Below are 22551 nucleotides of genomic sequence, written 5' to 3' on the forward strand. Positions count from 1 at the left end.
CAGTCATCACCGGTCCCGTTGGTTCAGTCATCACCGGTCCCGTTGGTTCAGTCATCACCGGTCCCGTTGGTTCAGTCATCACCGGTCCCGTTGGTTCAGTCATCACCGGTCCCGTTGGTTCAGTCATCACCGGTCCCGTTGGTTCAGTCATCACCGGTCCCGTTGGTTCAGTCATCACCGGTCCCGTTGGTTCAGTCATCACCGGTCCCGTTGGTTCAGTCATCACCGGTCCCGTTGGTTCAGTCATCACCGGTCCCGTTGGTTCAGTCATCACCGGTCCCGTTGGTTGGGTCATCACCGGTCCCGTTGGTTGGGTCATCACCGGTCCCGTTAGTTGGGTCATCACCGGTCCCGTTGGTTCAGTCATCACCGGTCCCGTTGGTTCAGTCATCACCGGTCCCGTTGGTTCAGTCATCACCGGTCCCGTTGGTTCAGTCATCACCGGTCCCGTTGGTTCAGTCATCACCGGTCCCGTTGGTTCAGTCATCACCGGTCCCGTTGGGTGGGTCATCACCGGTCCCGTTGGTTCAGTCATCACCGGTCCCGTTGGTTCAGTCATCACCGGTCCCGTTGGTTCAGTCATCACCGGTCCCGTTGGTTCAGTCATCACCGGTCCCGTTGGTTCAGTCATCACCGGTCCCGTTGGTTCAGTCATCACCGGTCCCGTTGGTTGGGTCATCACCGGTCCCGTTGGTTCAGTCATCACCGGTCCCGTTGGTTCAGTCATCACCGGTCCCGTTGGTTCAGTCATCACCGGTCCCGTTGGTTCAGTCATCACCGGTCCCGTTGGTTCAGTCATCACCGGTCCCGTTGGTTCAGTCATCACCGGTCCCGTTGGTTCAGTCATCACCGGTCCCGTTGGTTCAGTCATCACCGGTCCCGTTGGTTCAGTCATCACCGGTCCCGTTGGTTCAGTCATCACCGGTCCCGTTGGTTCAGTCATCACCGGTCCCGTTGGTTCAGTCATCACCGGTCCCGTTGGTTCAGTCATCACCGGTCCCGTTGGTTGGGTCATCACCGGTCCCGTTGGTTCGGTCATCACCGGTCCCGTTGGTTGGGTCATCACCGGTCCCGTTGGTTGGGTCATCACCGGTCCCGTTGGTTCAGTCATCACCGGTCCCGTTGGTTGGGTCATCACCGGTCCCGTTGGTTCAGTCATCACCGGTCCCGTTGGTTCAGTCATCACCGGTCCCGTTGGTTCAGTCATCACCGGTCCCGTTGGTTCAGTCATCACCGGTCCCGTTGGTTCAGTCATCACCGGTCCCGTTGGTTCAGTCATCACCGGTCCCGTTGGTTGGGTCATCACCGGTCCCGTTGGTTCGGTCATCACCGGTCCCGTTGGTTCAGTCATCACCGGTCCCGTTGGTTCAGTCATCACCGGTCCCGTTGGTTCAGTCATCACCGGTCCCGTTGGTTCAGTCATCACCGGTCCCGTTGGTTCAGTCATCACCGGTCCCGTTGGTTCAGTCATCACCGGTCCCGTTGGTTCAGTCATCACCGGTCCCGTTGGTTGGGTCATCACCGGTCCCGTTGGTTCAGTCATCACCGGTCCCGTTGGTTCAGTCATCACCGGTCCCGTTGGTTCAGTCATCACCGGTCGCGTTGGTTCAGTCATCACCGGTCGCGTTGGTTCAGTCATCACCGGTCCCGTTGGTTCAGTCATCACCGGTCCCGTTGGTTCAGTCATCACCGGTCCCGTTGGTTCAGTCATCACCGGTCCCGTTGGTTCGGTCATCACCGGTCCCGTTGGTTGGGTCATCACCGGTCCCGTTGGTTCAGTCATCACCGGTCCCGTTGGTTGGGTCATCACCGGTCCCGTTGGTTCAGTCATCACCGGTCCCGTTGGTTGGGTCATCACCGGTCCCGTTGGTTCAGTCATCACCGGTCCCGTTGGTTCAGTCATCACCGGTCCCGTTGGTTCAGTCATCACCGGTCCCGTTGGTTCAGTCATCACCGGTCCCGTTGGTTCAGTCATCACCGGTCCCGTTGGTTCAGTCATCACCGGTCCCGTTGGTTCAGTCATCACCGGTCCCGTTGGTTCAGTCATCACCGGTCCCGTTGGTTGGGTCATCACCGGTCCCGTTGGTTCAGTCATCACCGGTCCCGTTGGTTCAGTCATCACCGGTCCCGTTGGTTCAGTCATCACCGGTCCCGTTGGTTCAGTCATCACCGGTCCCGTTGGTTCAGTCATCACCGGTCCCGTTGGTTCAGTCATCACCGGTCCCGTTGGTTCAGTCATCACCGGTCCCGTTGGTTGGGTCATCACCGGTCCCGTTGGTTCAGTCATCACCGGTCCCGTTGGTTCAGTCATCACCGGTCCCGTTGGTTCAGTCATCACCGGTCGCGTTGGTTCAGTCATCACCGGTCCCGTTGGTTCAGTCATCACCGGTCCCGTTGGTTCAGTCATCACCGGTCCCGTTGGTTCAGTCATCACCGGTCGCGTTGGTTCAGTCATCACCGGTCCCGTTGGTTCAGTCATCACCGGTCCCGTTGGTTCAGTCATCACCGGTCTCGTTGGTTCAGTCATCACCGGTCCCGTTGGTTCAGTCATCACCGGTCCCGTTGGTTCAGTCATCACCGGTCCCGTTGGTTCAGTCATCACCGGTCCCGTTGGTTCAGTCATCACCGGTCCCGTTGGTTGGGTCATCACCGGTCCCGTTGGTTCAGTCATCACCGGTCCCGTTGGTTGGGTCATCACCGGTCCCGTTGGTTCAGTCATCACCGGTCCCGTTGGTTGGGTCATCACCGGTCCCGTTGGTTCAGTCATCACCGGTCCCGTTGGTTCAGTCATCACCGGTCCCGTTGGTTCAGTCATCACCGGTCCCGTTGGTTCAGTCATCACCGGTCCCGTTGGTTCAGTCATCACCGGTCCCGTTGGTTCAGTCATCACCGGTCCCGTTGGTTCAGTCATCACCGGTCCCGTTGGTTGGGTCATCACCGGTCCCGTTGGTTCAGTCATCACCGGTCCCGTTGGTTCAGTCATCACCGGTCCCGTTGGTTCAGTCATCACCGGTCCCGTTGGTTCAGTCATCACCGGTCCCGTTGGTTCAGTCATCACCGGTCCCGTTGGTTCAGTCATCACCGGTCCCGTTGGTTCAGTCATCACCGGTCCCGTTGGTTCAGTCATCACCGGTCCCGTTGGTTCAGTCATCACCGGTCCCGTTGGTTCAGTCATCACCGGTCCCGTTGGTTCAGTCATCACCGGTCCCGTTGGTTCAGTCATCACCGGTCCCGTTGGTTCAGTCATCACCGGTCCCGTTGGTTCAGTCATCACCGGTCCCGTTGGTTGGGTCATCACCGGTCCCGTTGGTTGGGTCATCACCGGTCCCGTTGGTTCGGTCATCACCGGTCCCGTTGGTTGGGTCATCACCGGTCCCGTTGGTTGGGTCATCACCGGTCCCGTTGGTTCAGTCATCACCGGTCCCGTTGGTTGGGTCATCACCGGTCCCGTTGGTTGGGTCATCACCGGTCCCGTTGGTTGGGTCATCACCGGTCCCGTTGGTTCAGTCATCACCGGTCCCGTTGGTTGGGTCATCACCGGTCCCGTTGGTTCAGTCATCACCGGTCCCGTTGGTTCAGTCATCACCGGTCCCGTTGGTTCAGTCATCACCGGTCCCGTTGGTTCAGTCATCACCGGTCCCGTTGGTTCAGTCATCACCGGTCCCGTTGGTTCAGTCATCACCGGTCCCGTTGGTTGGGTCATCACCGGTCCCGTTGGTTCAGTCATCACCGGTCCCGTTGGTTCAGTCATCACCGGTCCCGTTGGTTCAGTCATCACCGGTCCCGTTGGTTCAGTCATCACCGGTCCCGTTGGTTCAGTCATCACCGGTCCCGTTGGTTCAGTCATCACCGGTCCCGTTGGTTCAGTCATCACCGGTCCCGTTGGTTCAGTCATCACCGGTCCCGTTGGTTCAGTCATCACCGGTCCCGTTGGTTCAGTCATCACCGGTCCCGTTGGTTCAGTCATCACCGGTCGCGTTGGTTCAGTCATCACCGGTCCCGTTGGTTCAGTCATCACCGGTCCCGTTGGTTCAGTCATCACCGGTCCCGTTGGTTCAGTCATCACCGGTCCCGTTGGTTCAGTCATCACCGGTCCCGTTGGTTCAGTCATCACCGGTCCCGTTGGTTGGGTCATCACCGGTCCCGTTGGTTCAGTCATCACCGGTCCCGTTGGTTGGGTCATCACCGGTCCCGTTGGTTCAGTCATCACCGGTCCCGTTGGTTGGGTCATCACCGGTCCCGTTGGTTCAGTCATCACCGGTCCCGTTGGTTCAGTCATCACCGGTCCCGTTGGTTGGGTCATCACCGGTCCCGTTGGTTCAGTCATCACCGGTCCCGTTGGTTGGGTCATCACCGGTCCCGTTGGTTCAGTCATCACCGGTCCCGTTGGTTGGGTCATCACCGGTCCCGTTGGTTCAGTCATCACCGGTCCCGTTGGTTGGGTCATCACCGGTCCCGTTGGTTCAGTCATCACCGGTCCCGTTGGTTCAGTCATCACCGGTCCCGTTGGTTCAGTCATCACCGGTCCCGTTGGTTCAGTCATCACCGGTCCCGTTGGTTCAGTCATCACCGGTCCCGTTGGTTCAGTCATCACCGGTCCCGTTGGTTCAGTCATCACCGGTCCCGTTGGTTCAGTCATCACCGGTCCCGTTGGTTGGGTCATCACCGGTCCCGTTGGTTCAGTCATCACCGGTCCCGTTGGTTCAGTCATCACCGGTCCCGTTGGTTCAGTCATCACCGGTCCCGTTGGTTCAGTCATCACCGGTCCCGTTGGTTCAGTCATCACCGGTCCCGTTGGTTCAGTCATCACCGGTCCCGTTGGTTCAGTCATCACCGGTCCCGTTGGTTGGGTCATCACCGGTCCCGTTGGTTCAGTCATCACCGGTCCCGTTGGTTCAGTCATCACCGGTCCCGTTGGTTCAGTCATCACCGGTCCCGTTGGTTCAGTCATCACCGGTCCCGTTGGTTCAGTCATCACCGGTCCCGTTGGTTCAGTCATCACCGGTCCCGTTGGTTCAGTCATCACCGGTCCCGTTGGTTGGGTCATCACCGGTCCCGTTGGTTCAGTCATCACCGGTCCCGTTGGTTCAGTCATCACCGGTCCCGTTGGTTCAGTCATCACCGGTCGCGTTGGTTCAGTCATCACCGGTCCCGTTGGTTCAGTCATCACCGGTCCCGTTGGTTCAGTCATCACCGGTCCCGTTGGTTCAGTCATCACCGGTCCCGTTGGTTCAGTCATCACCGGTCCCGTTGGTTCAGTCATCACCGGTCCCGTTGGTTCAGTCATCACCGGTCCCGTTGGTTCAGTCATCACCGGTCCCGTTGGTTCAGTCATCACCGGTCCCGTTGGTTCAGTCATCACCGGTCCCGTTGGTTCAGTCATCACCGGTCCCGTTGGTTCAGTCATCACCGGTCCCGTTGGTTGGGTCATCACCGGTCCCGTTGGTTCAGTCATCACCGGTCCCGTTGGTTGGGTCATCACCGGTCCCGTTGGTTCAGTCATCACCGGTCCCGTTGGTTGGGTCATCACCGGTCCCGTTGGTTCAGTCATCACCGGTCCCGTTGGTTCAGTCATCACCGGTCCCGTTGGTTCAGTCATCACCGGTCCCGTTGGTTCAGTCATCACCGGTCCCGTTGGTTCAGTCATCACCGGTCCCGTTGGTTGGGTCATCACCGGTCCCGTTGGTTGGGTCATCACCGGTCCCGTTGGTTCAGTCATCACCGGTCCCGTTGGTTCAGTCATCACCGGTCCCGTTGGTTCAGTCATCACCGGTCCCGTTGGTTCAGTCATCACCGGTCCCGTTGGTTCAGTCATCACCGGTCCCGTTGGTTCAGTCATCACCGGTCCCGTTGGTTCAGTCATCACCGGTCCCGTTGGTTCAGTCATCACCGGTCCCGTTGGTTCAGTCATCACCGGTCCCGTTGGTTCAGTCATCACCGGTCCCGTTGGTTGGGTCATCACCGGTCCCGTTGGTTCAGTCATCACCGGTCCCGTTGGTTGGGTCATCACCGGTCCCGTTGGTTCAGTCATCACCGGTCCCGTTGGTTGGGTCATCACCGGTCCCGTTGGTTCAGTCATCACCGGTCCCGTTGGTTCAGTCATCACCGGTCCCGTTGGTTGGGTCATCACCGGTCCCGTTGGTTCAGTCATCACCGGTCCCGTTGGTTCAGTCATCACCGGTCCCGTTGGTTCAGTCATCACCGGTCCCGTTGGTTCAGTCATCACCGGTCCCGTTGGTTCAGTCATCACCGGTCCCGTTGGTTGGGTCATCACCGGTCCCGTTGGTTCAGTCATCACCGGTCTTGTTGGTTGGGTCATCACCGGTCCCGTTGGTTCAGTCATCACCGGTCCCGTTGGTTCAGTCATCACCGGTCCCGTTGGTTGGGTCATCACCGGTCCCGTTGGTTGGGTCATCACCGGTCCCGTTGGTTGGGTCATCACCGGTCCCGTTGGTTCGGTCATCACCGGTCCCGTTGGTTCAGTCATCACCGGTCCCGTTGGTTCAGTCATCACCGGTCCCGTTGGTTCAGTCATCACCGGTCCCGTTGGTTCAGTCATCACCGGTCCCGTTGGTTCAGTCATCACCGGTCCCGTTGGTTCAGTCATCACCGGTCCCGTTGGTTCAGTCATCACCGGTCCCGTTGGTTCAGTCATCACCGGTCCCGTTGGTTCAGTCATCACCGGTCCCGTTGGTTCAGTCATCACCGGTCCCGTTGGTTCAGTCATCACCGGTCCCGTTGGTTCAGTCATCACCGGTCCCGTTGGTTGGGTCATCACCGGTCCCGTTGGTTCAGTCATCACCGGTCCCGTTGGTTCAGTCATCACCGGTCCCGTTGGTTCAGTCATCACCGGTCCCGTTGGTTCAGTCATCACCGGTCCCGTTGGTTCAGTCATCACCGGTCCCGTTGGTTCAGTCATCACTGGGCTAACTTGTGGCCACCAACGAATGTTTACTGCTATTAAAATTAAAAAAATCATGGTTTGCGTAAGACTCGGTTAGAGGCTGAGTTTTCCGCATTCGTAGGAACGCCACCACCCTTACTGTTCCCAATCTATCAAACACAAAGCATGAAAGGCTATGGTATGACCAGACCAATTGAAAACTGTTTCTGGCGGTCCTGCCGGGTACCGAGTGTGGGTCAATGTAGATGAACCTGTCCCCGGGGAAAATTGCGATTCCGCGGCCGCGTTTTTTCCGCGTTTTTTGCGATTTTTTAAAAGACCGCCTTTTCCGCGATTTTCCCGCGTTTTTTGAACTTTTTTGTTGCACAATATGTACACACAGTGCACTGTTCGGTCAGCAACGTCTCACCGTGGCCGCGTTTTACTCAAATATGACGAGTGCTTACACCAGAGACTTGTAACTGATTGATTTCACTTCATACTCACTGAAAATTGCCGCACATCAATATTATTCACCGCATATTTACCGCAAATTCACCGCAAATTATGCCATATTATGCCGCGTTTTTTGCGATTTTTTTCCGCAATTTTCCCCGGGGACAGATGAACAGAGGCCTACAGTACATTGCACATTCAGAAAAAAGATGATATCCTAGCTTTTGGCCATAAACGGATCAAATTTTGAGTTTTCGTTACAATTTGTTTGGCAATCCCCCGTGGAATGCTCTTCCAATTGTGTTTTTGAAGTCTATTTCTCCAAAGAGCAAGCCATAACAAGAATAGGATTTCGGCCAGGTTTTGTCACCAAAGCACTGAACTGGGGAAAAACCATGAAAATCCAGGCCGTTCACTCCACTTGCATAACAGTACATTTGCGGTTCGAACCCCAGTTGAGGTACCTTTTGGACCCTTTTTCAAGTTTCGAATCTCGCGGCACTGCACAGTGTACCACAAAATCGCCAAACACGGGAGCTCTCCAGAGCCAACGCTCATCTTTTTTTCTGAATGGACTGTAGGGTACAGTAACCCTAGCATTAGGGAGGTTTAGTCCCACGTAATCCGTGGGTACTTTACGTGTGTGTACCACGTGATACTCAGTGACCCACGTACAGACGTTTCCTGATTCACGACATACCGTGTATGGAGGCTCACCCACGTTCCGCCAAAACGTGGGTGAAAATCAGAATGGAGCGCATTGTGCGGGCTGTGAGGGTGCTCAGCTGAAGAAGTTTCCGAAGCACGAAATCAAAATATTGGATGAGCTTGGTAGGCCCGGGTAGCTTCGTCTTTGACCAGGTTTGGGCCTTTCACTTTATGCTTTTGTTTGTTCCGTGTGACTAAACACAACATTGCAACGTGGGTGCCCTTCATCCACTTTACGTGGATCACCCACGTACGCGTTTCCGTTACGTGGGAACTAAACCTCCCTAGTGTCACAGGTCTACTAACGTTAGTTATCACGACAATAATAGTGAGCAGCAGAGCTTGCAAGTATCCAAGTAATAATATATGAAGGCAAACATCCACTAAATTGGGACGCACAGTTGGCGTGAATGGAAAAAAAACGGAACGGACTAGAGACCGTCATCAAACCTAGGGCTGGAAAAGAAATAGTCCATCGCCATAATTAAATAAATGTTATTCGCTGGGCAAAGATAAATTTTTAAAAATAGATGCCAGGAAGTGCAGCCGTGTCGACGGCTTGTAGAATCTGAAGAAGTGCTCAAGGTCGTCACAGCAGACTATGGATTGTAGTGGATGTCTTGGCACCACGCACTGACTGCATTGCAAGTGCAGTAGAAGCAGCAGCAGCAGCAGCAGCCACACACCTACGCAGAAACAGCAGTCTACATCACAAACGGTCAGCAAAAAAAAAAAAAAAAAGTTAAGCGGGCGGAGTCGGTGTGTTGTGAATCAAGGTGGACTCAAGCAAATGTTCTCAACAATTTAGTACGGATGGCCACGCATCAATAACATGTGGTTAAGCAAAGTGAAGTGGTGGCACAAACACACACGCAAGCACGAAAGCGCACGCATACACATGGTTAGAGGCACGAGGAGAGAGAGAGAGGACGGGGCGAGAAAGATCGATGTGGTTTCTGACCAGCAGTGACATTGCATGTCAAGTTCTCTAAGAAGCCACTCTGCTGTCTCTGTGTGTCTCTAGCTCTTTCCGTGTGCGTCAGAGTCGCCGAGACATTACATCCAAGATAATAGCACTCAGAGACCAGACCGGTTGCTTCTGTACTTGGCTAGGGACTTCTGCGCACCGGTCCACCACTCATCCAGGTGGAACTCGTCCACGGCACGGTAGAAGCTGCGCCACCAAACCATGGCAAAGTCGTCAATGCTGCAACATCACAAACAACAACAAGAAGAAGAACCGAGCAGGCAATTGAGGCGTTGCGCACAACGTAAATGCCCAAGATTCGAACGTAGCAACCTCAGCGTATTGCAGAGTAGAGCCGAGGAAGTCAGGAACACTGCTGAGCAGTCAAAGCTCTACCTTGATGGCATCAATGCTGCACGCATCACCAATACTGCACTATAGTCCACCAGGGCATCACATGTACTCGTTGCCCTGACAAGCTGCAAGTACTGTGCCCAGAATATAGTCCACCAGGGCATCGCATGTAGAGGCGACGGTTCGATACCGGAACGGGTTGACAGCAAAATTGTGTGGACCCAATCCGATCATCAGTATGGATTGTTCACTCGAAACATGTTTGTGGAAGGAAGCTGGCATGTTGAAGTTTGCTCTGAGGCCAGAGTCGATCGATCTGAGCCCCTCCTTTGTGTTGGCCCGTTGCCTCCAAGTTGCCCTCAATTTTTGGTGTTTACAGAGGTGGCTCCAAACCGGACAGGTTTTAGAGTGCCCGTCAAATTCAGTCTGGGTCTGAACTTAGGTAATTGCTATGGCTCCACGACGGCCAGTACAGAGCACCAATAAGCCTTGTGTGTGTGCTTCCATTAGTTTTCATTGGTATACGGTTCTTTATTGGCGAGAGGCGAGCCGCTGTTTACCTGCGACAAGAAGTTGATTTTTCAAAAGACGTAAAAAGTCGCATTGGGAAGCAACACGTCGAAAACTCAAATGCTTGGTATGGCGCTTCTGGTCATCGCAGAGCCATGGAATGTTGGCGCTGAGTAAAACACATCGTAGTCTCACTGTGACATACGTTTTCTAATCAAAATACCAAGAGAGAAAGTGAATATTCAGACCGTTCCGGTTTGCAACCTATGTCCTATTTGAAACCGTCTCCTCTACTCGTTGACCTGACCAGCTGCAAGCACCGTGCCTACAATATAGTCCACCAGGGCATCACATGTACTCGTTGCCCTGACCAGCTGCAAGTACTGTGCCCAGAAGCTACCATACCAATGGCATCACCTAGATCATTCTACTAGTACATGGCCGCACATGTACATGTACATGTAAATGTCCACATACCTGTATTTTGGCATTCTTTCGAATCTGTTCGTATCCGATACTAGTGTTTTTTTTGAACATCAATACGAGCTCACAATAAGGCAATGCTCAGGGTATTAACGCGGCCTGCATGGAACACATTGTGAAGTTGGGAAACTTGAGCTGCCGGCACACTGTCGGATAACCAGCATGCCGGATGACTGACTGCCGGATAAGTGACAGGCGACTGTATTGTGAACCGACACAAAGTTATTATTATTATTATTACTATTTTATTTATTTTACTAGGGTGTTTCCCACAGACCTAGTTGCTTTGGCCATTATGCGTGGAAACCTCAACCGTTGTCCCAGTTACGGGGTGTGACGCAAGATGGTCATCTGCTTTCTAGGTGGATTGAAGACAGAGCGGCAAGCCAGATCCACGTCCACTTCCCTGGACGTAGCAAGCCAGATCCACGGCCACTTACTTCCCTTGACGTGTCGAGCTCTCAAGACAAGGCATTCATACAAGCATGCCCAGCTCTCGCCCAGTAGCTAAAGCGGACCTCGCACACGCAAGTCAAAGAGAGTGTGCAAGACAAGGTGGAACTTACTCGTCAATTGGACCATCATAGTAGAATGCATCGTGGCGGTTCGGCACCTGCGGATAGTGCCACGGCTTCGGACGCAGACAGCAGGCAAAGTGGTACGCTGCATCCGTTAAGCACGCACGCACACACACACACACACACACACACACACACACACACACACACAAGGAAATGAATGTGAAAATACAGAGCACATACGCACCCATACACACCAATGCATTTACAATCATGAGAGACGCACTCGAAATAAACAGTACGGAGCAATGTACCCTAACATTTTAGTGGTTCCCAGGCATCCAGAAACAACCCCTTTGTACGCCCCACACACACACAGACGCACACACACACACACGCGCGCGCGCACCTTTCATCGGGAAGTAGATCATACGGCGAACATCATAGCCGTACGGAAGCGGGTCCCACTGGTCATTGTCGGCAAAGTAGTGCCACAGCAAGATCTGATCATTAGGGCAGGAGTAATCCGACGCTTTCTGCAATGCAAGAACACACAAAGAGAACGAGCATACACACACACACATACACACACACACGTGCAGAAATATCATTATTAGTTATCATTGTGAGCTACTCTGCATAGTACACCAACAGGAGATGCAACAGTGCAAAATGGAAACTACTAAAACTCAAATGATCGGATGCTGAAATAACACAACACCACTACCACAACATGGTAGTAGTGTGAGTCTGTGAGATCAACAATACAACAGTTGGGAAGAGGAGTCGGGAGTAGAGTGGGAAGATGAGCTGGAACGGTGACAGATGAAGCAGGCAGACAGGGCCTATTAAAACTAATTTAAAAGGCATGCAAGCAGCGGCAGTGGCAGCGCAATCGCCTCTTACACTCCAATGGTCCATCAGACCCTGGAAGACCTCCCTGTGAGGACTGCAACAGGAACATCAAAGCAACACACACACAGCACACAGCACACAAGCGCGGCATGCAATGTAGAACTCGGCATAAAAAAAGAAGAAGAAGAAGAAAAAGCACGTGCATCAAGGACAAAAGGCTGCAGATTGAGCACACAAAGGATTCAGACCTGACTAATGCCATCATCGACAATGTACAGTCAACTTCGCTAATAACGACTGCGGATATAACGACAATTCGCGAATAACGACCGAATTTCCATGCCCAGAGCAAAGTCCCATCTAACTGTATACATTTTACTTCGGATATAACGACTATCTGAATAACGACAATTCGCGAATAGCGACATGCTTTTAGTGCCCCGAGGTCATATTCACTGCTTGAACAACGACTTTCTGGGCTTTTGACAGCTATTTCAAGTACCTGTCAGTCAAGTATATGTACCTGTCATGCAGAAGTACCAGAACCTATGGTGATGGATAATTATTATTATTATTATTATAATATAAAGGCACACATGCAAGAAAATGCAGCCAAAGGGGGGGGGGGGGGGGGGGCTTTTTCTTCCTTTTACATGTTGGCTTCAAAATTGTTGGATTTACCAGCACACCTATAATTATGTATACAATTATGTACATGTAGTTGTACATGATTGTACAGTAATCATGACACATGTACATGTCTCTGGCCCTGTAGATGGCTCAAAAAGGCATATTTTTCAATTGATTTCCCTTGCATATTGAATTTTTAGTTCCTTTCAACTGCAATATGAAAATAAAGTACACATTGACATAGAGCAAGAAAAGAGCTTGATTTTGATATGCATATCATACTATACAAAATATGGGTTCACATACATTCAAATGGGACTTCGGTTATAAGGACACTTCGCGAATAAGGACACTTTTCTGATGCCCCGCCACATGTCGTTATTGGCGAAGTTGACTGTACTTCTATGCCCATCACAGTACCACTTCAAATGTTCAACATGTTTGCGTGGAAGAGTAGCAGTAACCACGGCAATACTGCCACATACACCCCCCCCCCCCCCCCACACACACACACATACTGTGGACCTCACACCCATGTTCAAAACAACTACTACACACATGCATAAACACCCACCCACCCACATACACACACACACACAAAGAACACACACAGCACAACTTACTGGAATACCAGTAGGCCAGCATTGAAGCAGGGATCAGCAATACCCTGAAACACAACAAGCACATTGCCAACACCATCAACACAGCAATAACCAGGGCAGTTCCACTTCAAACCAAACTTCCAAGCACAATACTCAGGACAGAGGAGCAAAGTCGCCGAAAGTGAAAATGTGAGGAGCTGGAATGCCATGCTCAGCACTGCCTAGGATTACCAGCACTGCAAAGCCTGATGTATGCATCCCACCACACATGTACACCATGTACTGTCGTGGACATGGAAATCCGGTCGCCCGTCTAGCGGCCCCAGGGCGCTGGCCATGCAGCCGTAGGTAAGCAGTACACGCATGCATTATGCACTGCTGGTCGCATCGGATCAACAATCGTGCACTGCATGCAGCGTTCTGTACGCGCTGAGGGCGCCGGCCCCGGTCAATCGACTGGATTTCCATGTCCGCGACAGTGCCATGTATACACCCGTCGCAAGAGAAGCATGCAGATCTGCAAATGCACTGGATGTGCACCCACAGATTTTCTCTTACAGCAACGATAGCGGACAAGATCTGAATGAGACAGATCAAGACTTGCGCCAGATAACTGTCCAAGCCACACAACCTACGAAGCCATGTGAATCAACCACCAATGCACACCTGGTCTACACCACACGGAGTACATTGGCATAAAACGGCCAAGACAGTTACCTATGCACACCCTACACTTACTGGGGCAACCAGTATACAGCACGCTGCTTTGATATACACACACGCACGCACACACACACACACACACACACACACACACAGACGTGTGTGTCCGTTTCACACAGCGGACTTACTGGCCGAGAGCAGTACGGTGCCGATAGGCCAGAACTGCGCGTGAACAACTGCAGCGGAAAGAAGACAGCGGACGAAGTAGCACTTATAATGCAATACATCACCACACCTTTGATCCTAGAGGGTGGTGGCGTTCCCACGGCGGATGCGGAAAACCGTGAAATTTATTTAATTTATTTTATCACCACACAACTACGAGTTCTTCAAGTACAGTAAAACCTGCCTCAACCGGAGGCCACTGGTGCAGCGGAAACTGGCCTGACAAGACAGGATTCTGCTTCATCCAGGGATGCAAGTTAGATCCACAGCACGTCAGTGCATGAAAATGTGCCTGGCCAATACAGGATTCCGCTTGGCACAGGATCCGACAAACGCAGGCTACTAGCACACTGTAATACCAAGCATCTACAGACGTGGTGGACACAGCAAAGTCTACTTTGAAATATACTTTGAAAAGCAGCATCAGTGGTAAACGCTAGCGCCATGGACACTTAGCCGAACGCCCAAACACAACAATCCCTTTTCTTGTGCCTGGACGTCACCTTCAGCAGCTGAGACGCATGCACGTCCTGTGGCCCCGTGGCTATCCAGGTCAAGTCATGAGTCTACTGCTCTAGCTCTAGCTGGCCTTCACACAGCCCCAGTGCAACAGCTATTCCCAAGAGAATTTACAATAGCTATCCAATGAGTTCACCAGCAACCCCATCAACAGGTACAAGTGCTTTGAATAGAACACCATCATTCTTACCTCGTCCATATTGGAGAGCGGGAGAAAGTCAGCATCCAGGTACACGAGCTACATTGACAAATAATATACATGACCACGCACAGACACACGCACACACACACGCAGAGACACATGCACACACACACGCACACACACACACACACACACACACACACACACACACACGAAAGGACATAGGACTTGGAGATAAGCCAGATAAGTTGTCCAAGGCCACCCGGCCTCTGCAACTGGTATGGGCACCACTCCGTTTGAGGCCGGTGAGCATAGCAGCCGGTGTTCCAATACGCTAGGAAAGAGGCAACTCTACAAGTGTCCTTGCGATCACACACACACACACACACACACACACACACACACACACACACACACACACACACACACACACACACACACACACACACAACACACACATCTCTTTCAACCGAATAGTACACTCGCCAGTCCTCATAAACAAAAGCTGGCAAGGCACTGCACTTGGGTAGGGGCGCCAAATTCTTTGCGCACACAAGCAATTCAACTCATCACCCGGCCTCCCAAGTAGTACAATCATGTAGCTTACCGTATCCCATTGAGTGAGATTCCATGCCTGCAGACGCGTATGCGTTCCCAGGATTCCTGAACCACACACAATCAAGAAAACACAGCATGCACACAAGCGATGTCCGTGGTGCAGTGTGGAAGCGATGTATTGTAGACGGCAAGAGAAAACGTGTGCGCGCTCGCGCGCGAGAGAGAGGTAGAGGTAGAAAGAGAATTTCCGTTGACACCACTAGGCGCATTGGAACTCGGCAGGCAGCATCAGCACTTCCCAAAGACAGATTTCAAACGCATGTCCAGCAGTAAAATTACGCACAATGCACACAAAGCTATTTTTGAACACCTGCTGGTTTTGCACACATGCCTAGTTGCATGCTAGAACATAGTCAATGGATTGATATGGTCAGTCTCTAAAGCCAGGCGGGCTATTACAGCAGTTGCTCTCGTAGGCTTCACAGTACTGCACATACCTTTCCCTGTTGGCTTCCTTCCCTTTAGCTTGTCCATGTAGTCACAGTCCATAGGCTGCACAACCTCAATCTTGTAACCAGCCTGCAGCCGAAGAACAAGCAAATAACGTAGCTACAGTGAAACTTGTCAAGGCGACTACTCTGATAAGGCAACCACCTGCCTCAGAGGGCCAAGGGATGTTATTTGAACTTATTTCCAGTCAAACTACCCTGGATAAGGAGAGTCAGACCACCTGTACCCAGGGACCATATCCCGAATGTTCCTTGAGTGGTTGCCTAGGACAGATTTCACTGTATTTTTTAATAATTATCAAGACGCTCAGAAATCTCGATTGACAATTGTGTACAGAGAAGCCATTACCAAGCAGGCGGAGATGATAAGTCTTGCCACAGTTCAAGAGACGAGAAAGCAAAGTCGTGCTACAGTTCAAGAGACTACTGTAAAAGCCATTATTCTAACGAGGCGCATATATAACGATTTCCCAAAATTGACTAGTTTACGTGTAGCAAAGGTAACGATTCTCACTCATTCTCAACGCTCAATAGGACAGTATATGTGTCGATTTCTGTATAACGATTTCTATTTTAACGACAGATTTCTCCTCGTTAACTCGTTAGAGTTAGCACTTCGTTATATATATATATGGCTTTTACAGTAGATACGGTAGGACTCTGCCAAATTCGTAGATGCATCCAAACTTCAAAGAGAACACGGTAGAGGAAACGGAGAGGAGAGCCTGCATCATTGCTAAAATAAGCAGAGCAGCATACCTGCTTCAAAGCTGCTTGTGCTGCCTGCGACACACCGGTAGATACCATCACAATGCGGTCCCTGAAGACACACACACACATACATGTATGCATTCATTTACACAAGCACACCACAAGGAGATAAGATCCCAAGCGTTTCAGAAAGGTTGCTTAGCAATTCACAACAGCAAGACAACTTGAAAAGCGACAGCAAACAAATAGATAGTCCAGCGTTCAACACACACACTTACTGGTAACAGGAGAGCTTCTTCAGTAGGTAGGAGAGTGCGATTGCTGGTACGACAAAGTCATCATTTACCTACACCAACAATTTCAGAGACAACAGCATTTAGGATTGCTACGAAAAGAATCAACTGCACTGTTGTGCAATAGTTTTCAGCGCGTGAGTTGTGTTCCAATCCTCCACCACGTCAACTTGTGTTTTGTTCGCCCGTAAAAGAGGCATTATCAACTGTGCTGTCAACATTACGTCATCAAATGAAATTTTCAGAAGGAACACAGTGTGAAAAAGAATGTGAATAAAGAAGATCGTAGAAAGCGAACAATCATGGGCGACAACGATGTTCTCGTTTTCGCACTCCGACAATCAGTTGACCAGCTTGCCACTCTCCAAAAAAGGAAGTACAGTGCTGGCATTCCTGAAGATGGGACTTCCCCCGCAAATTCGGATAATTCTCTTCAGTGTAGCCCAGAGACTGTTCAGAGAGTGTTGTGAAGATGTACGGGCAAAGTACAGCGCTGCTCAATGAAATCTGATCGAGCGAGTCAACACCACTAGACCTGCAAACACTGGGATGTAAGCTGGTGGGGGGGGGGGGGGGGGGGGCAAACTTTCGCGAGATCGGATTATATTTTGAAGTGAACAATACAATGTGCACCAAAAATAGGTTCAAAACGGTCCACAACCTGAACACACTACTGTCCACATCATGCTATTCAGATTTTCATGATTGACGTGAACAATACAATGTGCACCAAAAATAGGTTCAAAACGGTCCACAACCTGAACACACTACTGTCCACATCATGCTATTCAGATTTTCATGATTGACTTTTCACCGAAACACCATGGAAATCCTGATAATTTCCACATTGTTTCCTCAGCTGTTCGGGCAATGCCACCAGACAAGAGATCCACTTACCATGGCCGTGAGCCAAGCCACTTTCTTCTTGACCATCACTTGCGACTACGCAAACACACACACACACACACACACACACACACACACACACACACACACACACACACACACACACACACAGAGGAAAACATGTAGCAATAAGGGAAAAACCGCACCAGGTGCACGTGGCCACATCCAATGGTGCACAATACAGCAACAAGTCACGGCCGAAACCAATCAGCAGCTCAGCAAAGCCTTACTTTACAAGTTTGATGATTGAAGTTCAGTTCATACTTGTGAAGTCTCCACGTCATCTGCAGCAAGCAAACAAGCCCAACCAAGCCAAGGTCAGACATGGGGGGGGGGGGGGGGGGGGGATATAGTGAGCAAGGCGAGCATATCGTGCAAGAGCATGATTCAGTGGACAGAGCGGTGTAAGCATCCATTATTCCATACTGGCACCTGAACCAGGGGTGTCGGAAGGTAATTTAGCGTGGTACGGTCAGCCGTCTGAAGTACAATTTAGGCGTGGGGAGGGGTGGCTGAGGCGAAAACTGTCGAACTTCAGAGCCCAAATCAGTGCATGTTATTGATTCACGGGGCACTTGGGGCAAAGAGTGGTACGGTCAATACCGTAGTGACCGTACCGTGTCCGACGCCCCTTCTTACTGGCCGTTGCAGTCTGGAACATATACCAGTGATCGATACAGGGAAAACAAGCGTACAGCCCGCATGACTTAGTCTATCTGAACAGGCACAGGTGAATAGTTTGGAGCCAGCGTGTTTACACAAGATAAGGCGACTATTCTGATACCATGTCGCGTATTAAAGCCGGGCTTATTCCTGTTGAAGCCGATGTCAGGGCTAGGCTTCTATTTACATCAGGCTTCTATTCAAAACAGGCTTCTAAGATAGGCTTTAATACAAGACACAACGGCATTCTGATTTTATAATACCCGCACAAGCGGCGCTTGGCTGGGGAGAGCACGTGAGCATAGGACATACAGTTGACTCCTGACACAACGGACACCATTGTGCAGGAGAATTAGTTCTTTCTAGCCGCCGAAGTTCGTTATAACAGAAATGCACCTACACTGTGGGTTCAAACTGGGACATGGACAACGGTTCGCTATGTCAGGAAATTTGCTATAATGTGAGTTCGTTACAAGTGGAGTCGATTGTACAATGTTTGTATTCTGGTGCTCTGATCTTCCCACATTCCAGTAACTCAACCTGCATTGCCAAGGGGCCTAGTGGTAGCGGCAGTAGCAGTAGCAACTGGGAAGTGATGGCATGAAAATCGGTGTCACCTCTTTCATTTTCAAACTGGCACAATACATCTGATCCATACACGCACGCACGTGCAAGCACACACACATACACACACACACAGACACACATACACAAACTCATGCACCCCCGCCCAATTCACAACAGAAGCGCTACTGTGCTCTGCCATACAGCTTTTAGCAGAACTGCAGCTGCACACATGGCGTTAACAATGGTCACAGTAAGATACAAACAGCTCACCTCTCCAAGCAATTGTGTCTCCGTCACGTAGCGCTGCGAGTCACGGGCCATCAAACTCAGCAGCTGATACGTATACTTGCCCTGTCAGCAGAGGCAGAAGTGGGGCACGAGGCGGAGAAGGAGAGAGACTGAGAATCGCAGTAACCCCAAGTCAACGCACGGTTGCATAAAAGGGCGTGCACTTATATTCGAAAACGTAAGGGCACCTCCACATAAAAGGCATGGAAAAAACTCAAGACCCAAGATGGTATGTATCTACTGTAAGACATGTATAAATATAACGAGGAAGTAAATCCATGTTTTAACGAGTTACTTCGAAGTACATTTCTTCGTTATAATAGGTTCTGTTTAGGCAGGCGGTAATGCCTCATACGTGTAATGTGCGGATATGCCTGAAGACTGCAAGATCGTTACCATATCTTTTCATTATTATTAAGGGGCCGTCCATAATTGTGGATATTTTACACGAAGAGAAAAAGTTTCGTTTATGGGTGGGTGGGTGGGTCAAGGGGAGTTTCGTTTCGAAAAATATTGATATGAGAGACATCAAGCCATTCTTGCCGTCGAGTCAATCTATTTTTCGTTCAGGGGGTGGGTGGGTGGGTGGGGGAGGGTCCTAGCTAAACTTTTTCATTTCGTGAAAAATATCGATAATGCCGGATAGCCCCTAAACCTATGCATTTTGGACAACCATTAAATTCGCGACTCGTTATCATAGCATGTCTTGCAGTACTCTGTATTTCACGGTTCGTTTGACCATCGTAGTATAGGCCGTACTGACTTTAGAATTACGATGATTACGAATGTGTAAAGTGCGGCTTATCCCCCAGATAGGCGTTAGCCTTTGGGTAATCCTGAAATAAATATTATATTATATATTAGAATACCCCGCAAATGCGGTACGCACTCCAAACAGGTTGGAGTCGTACTACTACAGTGCTGGCAACTGAAATCCGACCCCCTGAGACATCGCAAAGACCCAGCACGGGATTGTGACACTGCGAAATAGAGACCGCTAGAGTGCGAACTCACCGCTCAGGGGGTCGGATTTCAGTTGCCACCAGTGTAGCAAAAAAAGTTCACAGAGAATAGACCTCTACTACTGCATGCACTCAACACCGATGTGCTTCGAACAAGCGAAACAGCCGCCAGTATGTGTTTCATTAGAAGCAGAACGGGCTGCCTCGTTTTCAGTGGGTCGACTTCAAGCACATGGAAAGATAGTATAGAAGTATGCGCATGTTGGTCTCCGCCAATGCAGCCTCTCCAATACTGTAAGTCTACAAGTTTTCGGCGCTTTTAAATTTCAGCCTCCCAGGTCTAAAACACATTTCGGCCTCATAAAATGTTCGGCCTGTACATGTACTGCTGCTGCTGCTGGGATACACTGTCACACTGAACCTTGCAAAACAAATTTTCGGCCGAAAATGCCCAGGCCGAAAATAGCCGAATATAATAATAATATCCTTATTAGGATGACCCAGAGGCTTGTCGCCTATCAAGTAGATACCATAGTGTTGCGTATAAAAGCAGGTGCTTACGGCCGTATAAGCCGGGGTTCAAAATATGCTTCTATTCAAAGTATGTTTCTATTCAAAACATGCTTCTACGTCAACATCATAGTCTACACAGTGCAGTGCATACTGCCACGCATGTACTTGCACAGTCGTGTACTTTGCAGCTTCTGTTCAAATAGTGCCTCTGTGTCATGGCGCGCTTCGAAAAAGCGGCTTCCTTTTCTAGTCATGCTTTTATACACGACACTACAGTATCACTATGCACCAAATATTTTGTTGACTTACAGAAAGACATGAATAATGTCCCACACGTACGTCATAGCCTATATATTTTTATATTCAAGAATTTCATAATCATCAGCTACTTCAAATTTGGATTCAGCTACTTCTATTATTATTAGTAAATAGTAGTAAGTAGATCTACAAGTGCAGTCTAGTGGTCCTTATGAATACTGTAAAATAGTAGTGGTTCATCCACAGTTTCACCGTACTTCTCCAGATAGCAAATAACTAGCAAGCTGCATGATTATTTTGATAGATTCGCAAGTAGCACATATCCTACTCAGCTATTGGATACATCAAAAAATATGCCATGCCGGCGCTGAAAGGGATGTCCAATGTTGGCCCAAAGACAATAACATCATGATGGCGGCATCGGAGAACACAACAGTAAGTAAATATCCGATGGTCGGGAGCCACTCGTGTTTCTGTACGTACCGCTTGAGAGAGGAGAGGCCAGTGGAGGACAATTTGGATGAGGGTAAATCCCACTAGAAGGGTAATGGCCAGCATCCGAACAGGCAGCTTCGCACGCATTGTTTCCACGGTCGCCATCATCATGACCAAGAATTCCAGGAGTCGGACGATGACACAAGTTTCACGGGGAAAGCACAACTCGTACTCACGAATGGAGACTTCATATCAGAGATTGTTTGCTTCGCTCGCCATTCAAGTAACAGTTCAAATTTCTCAGTCATGCAGAAAACCTTTCTACTCGGCCGAGAACTCAGCTAGCTGCAGGGTTGGATCGAGCTAGGCTCGCTCGAACTACCGCCACATCGCCATACGCGCAACGCGTGTCAAGGAGCTGGGGCGATCGCTAGGATCTCGACTCTAGCTAGCTAGCTAGCTGTCCTTTACTGTACACGTGATACCGCAGGTTGCACCGTACGGGACGCAACGGCCGTTGCATCCGCGAACAAGTGCTTGTTCACTGCGCACATGTGTGAGGCATTAGATCATGCATGTCAACGAGGCACGATCCACGACTCGCACTCGTCGTAGACGTAGGTCTACTCGTACTCGCAGATCAAACGATTCAATGCACAGCAGTCTACCAGTACAGTCTGGTCTACAGCCTACACGGCTACAGCCCAGGGCTAGGCCTACATTATGTTGGTAGGCCAGGGCAGTCATATATCAGCGGTCATGGTTTGGTGGTCCCTGGTCACCAGGTCACCTGTAAGTAAGTCCTTCCACATGTCATTTTATGGCAGCTGGGCCTTGTCCTTACTAGTACTAGTTCCGTGCCATGCACCATCCGGCATCCGTCTTGCTTATCCTGCAAGTGTGTAACATGCACCATCTAAAACTTACTTTAAAAAAGCCAAGTAAGTTAGTTTCGCATGCAATCATTGCCAGGGCAACTTACATGTACTTGCCAAGTGTGCGTGTGGTGTGTGCGTGTGTGTGTGCGCAAGTGCGCGCGTGTGTGTGTACGTGCTGTGCATCCGTGGACACACATGTGGTGTGGTGGCCTATGTGTGCATCTTTGTGTATGAGCGAGTGTGTATGTGTGCACGTGTTTGTGGGAGCCAGTGTGAATCCCGTTTTAGTACAGTATTTGCCGGAGTATAGCGCGCACCTGAGTATAACGCGCACCCCATTTTAAGCAATGTTTTGGCAATTCAAGGTATATGCAGAGAATAATGCGCAGCCTTGATTTGAGAGCAGTATTAATCATAAAGACAGTACTATAGTGTGACCATTGTCATAAAAAAGTGCATTCAGATGGCTTGCGCAGGGTCAGAGGTGGCACACTT

At 50.6% G+C, this 22551-nt stretch overlaps 1 protein-coding gene across 1 annotated transcript; it reads right to left on the reverse strand.

The window, feature by feature from the left end:
* Nucleotides 1-8337: 8337 nt before the first annotated feature.
* On the reverse strand, nt 8338-21595 carry LOC135814449 (glycogenin-1-like). The gene is made up of 15 exons (XM_065327573.1): nt 21227-21595; nt 18993-19073; nt 17723-17776; nt 17484-17528; nt 16572-16639; nt 16342-16402; nt 15571-15652; nt 15123-15178; nt 14564-14611; nt 13818-13865; nt 12988-13031; nt 11786-11828; nt 11289-11415; nt 10928-11024; nt 8338-9254 (listed from the first exon to the last, which is right to left on the reverse strand). The coding sequence occupies exons 1-15, from the start codon at nt 21347-21349 to the stop codon at nt 9125-9127; spliced, it is 1107 nt and encodes a 368-aa protein (XP_065183645.1). The 5' UTR covers nt 21350-21595; the 3' UTR covers nt 8338-9124.
* Nucleotides 21596-22551: the final 956 nt, after the last annotated feature.

The sequence above is a fragment of the Sycon ciliatum genome, chromosome 1 (assembly GCF_964019385.1).
Source record: "Sycon ciliatum chromosome 1, ocSycCili1.1, whole genome shotgun sequence".
NCBI classification, from domain to species: domain Eukaryota; kingdom Metazoa; phylum Porifera; class Calcarea; order Leucosolenida; family Sycettidae; genus Sycon; species Sycon ciliatum.